We start from the raw sequence: 4,562 nt of genomic DNA, 5'->3' as shown, positions 1-4,562 counted from the left end.
GGGGATCTAACTACTGCATGGGCGGAGGATGACTAAGCTATAGCACTCGGCATCATTCCACTACTGCAATGCTGCGATGGGTAGTCCCCGTTAGGTCTTGGGTCTCCGCCATGGCGGGATCGGTTGCCCCATCTCAGGCGTCTCGGACACTTGCGTAGACAGCCGACTTTATGTCGCTGGCCATGTTCTGCCACCGCCCTCTTTCTTTCTCCCACTACTGCCAACTTTAACGTGAGTGAACAACTCCGCTACCAATCCCACGGTCATGTCTTCCAGAGCGCTACGGAAGCTGCAAAAGCAGCAAGGACAGGAGGCGGCGAATACTTCGCATGAGGAATCGGACGACGACGTACATGATTTTCAAAGGTCCCAAACGAAGTTTAACGCCTTTGACTTGCTAGGAAGCCAGGATCCTGAAGACGAACCTGACTCAGAAACCTCAATCACTGAGCCGGTCCAAACGCTAGCGAGGCCTTTCACCCCTTCAAAACCCACAGATACCAAGAGAAGGAAGAAGAAAAAGAAACGTACCAAGAAAGCTACGGCTGCTACGGAGATCAAAGCCTCAGATGTACCGGGCACAGATGAAGAGGAGCTGGATGAGATTGACCGCGCACTGAAAGCTTTGTCTATTAAGAATTCGCAGCAGACTGATGACGTGAACCTGGAAGCACGACAGAATGCCGCGGATGAACGCTTAGCGGAGGAGCTTGACGAACTTTTCGCTATTGACCAACGGCGTCTCAATGCGATCAATGAGATGAAGAAGTTGTTCGGCAACGTGGTGTTTGAAAATACAGCCGAAACCACAGGTACGGGTACAGGCCGAAGAACCAGAAATCAGCCTATGGATCTTGGACGGGCGCTCACCGGACGCTATAACCCCGTAAGCCGTGGGCAGGATCTTGCGGGCGCTGCGTTGCGTAAAAATATTTTGATGCAAGCAAAGGATGAATGGCCGCGGGCGACAAGTGGAGGTCTGGGGATGGAGGTTGTGAACAAATTGCCATCTGGCCAAACAGAATATAAGCTCGTTCATAATACAGCCTACGAGGATGCCCAAAGACAATTTGAAATATGTGTCGAGTCAATGGAACCAGAGAGAATTATACATCACCTACAATATAATCGTAAGTTGAGTGGCGTCCAACCAATGATAGTAGTGCTGTACAGTTCTTTACTTACAATTACACAGCTTATCACATTTTGAGTCTGTTGCAAGTCTCCGAGATTGCGAAGCATCAGGGTGATCATGCCGTCTCTGGGGATTTACTTGAAAGAGCCTTGTTCAATATAGGTCGTTCGGTCCATTCCTCATTCGGCAACCGCCTAAAAGAAGGAAAAGCCAGATTGGACTTCGACATCGCGGCAAATCGGGAGTTCTGGCTTGCAGGCTGGAGATATATCAAGAATTTGGAGATGAAGGGGACTCTGAAAACTGCCTACGAGTGGGCAAAGCTACTTCTAAGCCTGAATCCTGACGACCCATACGCGATAAATTTGATAATTGATTCGTTAGCTATTAGAGGAAGAGAGCACGACCATTTTATAAGATTATGTTCCCACCCATTCTTTGACAGTCGGTGGGAGGAATTCCCTAATATTCAATGTTCGCTCGCCCTGGCCTATTTCCTCCAGGGTAAACCAGCAGAGTTTCGGTCACAGCTCCGGAAAGCGATGTCTCGATATCCCTGGATCTTTTGCCGCTTAGCACAGGAACTGAACATAGAACCAATACCAGAACGAATATGGGGTGTGCAGGCACCAAATCAAGCTCACGAATTGTTTTGCGAACTCTACATTGCCCGAGCTAAGGATATCTGGAATACCCCTGAGGCTATCTCCGTCCTCGTCGAGGTAGGAGACACCCTTACCAAAAATTGTTTGGATGTGAAGCCTCCTGAGGTCACACTTGGCGTCGCTCGCCACGTTCTGTTGTCAGATATCCCTTCAGTCACTACTCATCTTCCCCGTCACTTTGTTGCCGGGCGCATATCAGCTTCCGACCCTTTACCACCGGGCGAGCCGATAACTGATCCATCTTTCAACACCCACCCTGCGAGGATATTTGACGTTGCAAGGGAGATATTTGGGCTCAATGGACAAGCAGTTGATCGTGATTTTGAGAACGGGCAGGCGGATTCTGAAAATGAACAACCACCGTATCATCACCCAGCTCAGAGTGGTGATAGCCCGGGTGAAGATCAACCTGATGATGACTCACAGTCATATCCTGAAGAGTATCTTTTCAACCACGGATTACGCGATCTGCAAGACTTCTTGCTGGTTAATGGGGTGGACCGCGGGAATTGGGACATGGATAGCGACCCAAGCCCATTGACCGACTGGGTTCGGACGCTACGCCGACTGGACCCTGATGTTTGGGATTCTATCATACGGGATGCGTCCACTGAGCTTAATTCACCTTTGGTTGCTGATTTGCTCCGAGAGGAGCTACAAATGCAACAAGAAGAATGAAATCGTGGAAATAGATGACCCGAGAGCTTTTCGCGGCCCATTCCCCCTTTGTTCTTGTTCTTGCTCTCCCTATGGCCTTGATTGTGCGATGGTTATTCTACCGTCATAAATATAGACGGAATACCAGGTAGAAGCAAAAAAAAAAAAAAAAAGAAGAAGAAAATACAATTTTGGAAGAAATAATGATCACGAGCCTACGTATGTACATTATAACTACATCACGAACAAACCACGCTAAAAAAAAAAAAGAAAAAAAGAAAAGGGGGTGGGACGGGGGGGGGAAGGAAAACTCCAAGATGTATATATCCGCTCTCTCCGCGCATAGACTGGTCAACTGGGACGCCTTGGCAGAAGGAAGGAGGAAATCCATTCCAGCAATATAAATCATGAAGACGGGAAGGGAAAAGAAACATCGCTCCTTAAATCCTATTTATGAATAAACACCAAATCCGCTCCGTTCAAAAGAAAAGAAATCAAAAAGAAGAAAAGGAAGCCTTGTTTATTCATGTATGCCATCATGCCTCTTATTGAAAAAAAAGATTCGCAAAAATATAACCCACGAACTGGAGGCCCCGAATGTCGAATGCTTCATAAAGCCGCTATCAAAACCCCTATGCACACTGCGAGCCATTCCCCTCTCCGCTTTATACTTCTCTAGGCCAGGTTCATTTGATACCATCCACTTCTTCATGCACGAGACATATTTCAACCCCCAGGCGTAGGACGAAGGGAAGTCGAGGTTTACATTGTAAACTTCACTTGCGAGGAGTCCATGGATGCCGTATTCGAGTTGTCGCTCGCCGGTTACGTTCAATCCGGGGTTCATGGTCGTGTCGTTCTCCATTAGCACGAACTCTACCGTACATTGATATTCCCCATCCACCATTTATCAAGGATTTTGATGGGGGCTCGGGACGGGCTTAAGATTCGAATTCGACACCGCATTCTACTTTGGAGCCGGGTTATTGAAACCATCCGCGAACTGTTTTACGGCAATCCGCCTCGCCTGCTCTTCGAGTGGAAGAGCGTCGACCTCTGCTCTCTTTCTATCCCATTCCGCCACGCACGCTACATTCCAATTACACCTCTCGACCTCGCCAAACATCGGATGCATATATCTGCGATGGTTATTCGGCTAGCCAATGATGCTTGACCAACGCAGTTCTCGCATTGTGGCTCCCGGAATTCGAATGTCCCTGGACCGTAGCAAAGGCCTCGACTGTGAGATCAAGTATACCACCCACGACCTTCGACTCCGCCATCTTGTGGAATGTATCTCACGTCACCGTTCTTCCTGTCCGATAGCTCATGTCCTCCAAGATCGCTCCTATGAATGCAGAGGGGGCCGGTACCGCTGATCACGTCGTCAAAATCGAGCATATTCTGCGAGATAGGCACGTTCTACTTTTTAGCGAGCTGGTTTAGCCGGCGGATGATGTTGTCCACCAGTTTTAACATAACATAACGGGGAGACGAGGTTTGCAGACAAAGGTCCACTGGCAGAACGATTGCGAGTTGGAGCCCAGGATGCCGTGATTTTTGAACTCGGGCTGGTCGATCTCCACGCCAATGATCATATCTATCTCCTGTTCACTAAACCTATCTGGAATAAAGCTGTCAAGCGGTCGAAGCGCCTCGACATCGATATCCGCATACACCCGCCCTCCACATACATGAACAAATACTGCAGCAGATCGGCCTTTATGATTGTTGCCGTCAGCGACCGGTATACATATATTATATCTGGGTGATTAAGGCCCTTGGGGCCGAAATCCGTCTCCAGATAATATATATCGTTTTCGTCTGTTAGGACCTCATACCTGTGGCCTGGATTCTTCGATGACCATCTTCGAGCAAATTCCGTCTCTCGTTTTTCAAAGCCGAGCGGGTGGACCTTCAAGGTCTGCCAATCTTCCGTGGGAACTGCCCCGCTAGGTGCGGGTAGGGTGACAAATTGCCGGCATACGGAGTCAGAGAGGCGGCGGTTGAGAGATATATACAGATGAGTATCAATGAGATGCAAGCGAATAATAGCCTCCGGGTCAGCTTCGGTTTGGCGGGAAGCATCGCTGTTTCCTCCTTTT

At 48.7% G+C, this 4,562-nt stretch overlaps 1 protein-coding gene across 1 annotated transcript; it reads right to left on the bottom strand.

Annotated features, from left to right (window-relative positions):
* Positions 1 to 3,705: 3,705 nt before the first annotated feature.
* BDBG_02561 (glycosyl transferase) lies at positions 3,706 to 4,557 on the bottom strand (the record flags this gene model as incomplete). The annotated part of the gene is made up of 3 exons (XM_031720842.1): positions 3,706 to 3,879; positions 3,966 to 4,077; positions 4,152 to 4,557. Coding segments are annotated over 3 exons (692 nt in total), but the record flags the coding sequence as incomplete, so codon positions are not given.
* Between the last annotated feature and the right edge of the window lie 5 nt (positions 4,558 to 4,562).

Source organism: Blastomyces gilchristii, assembly GCF_000003855.2.
Source record: "Blastomyces gilchristii SLH14081 genomic scaffold supercont1.3, whole genome shotgun sequence".
NCBI lineage: Eukaryota > Fungi > Ascomycota > Eurotiomycetes > Onygenales > Ajellomycetaceae > Blastomyces > Blastomyces gilchristii.
This window is presented reverse-complemented; position numbering and strand designations above follow the sequence as displayed.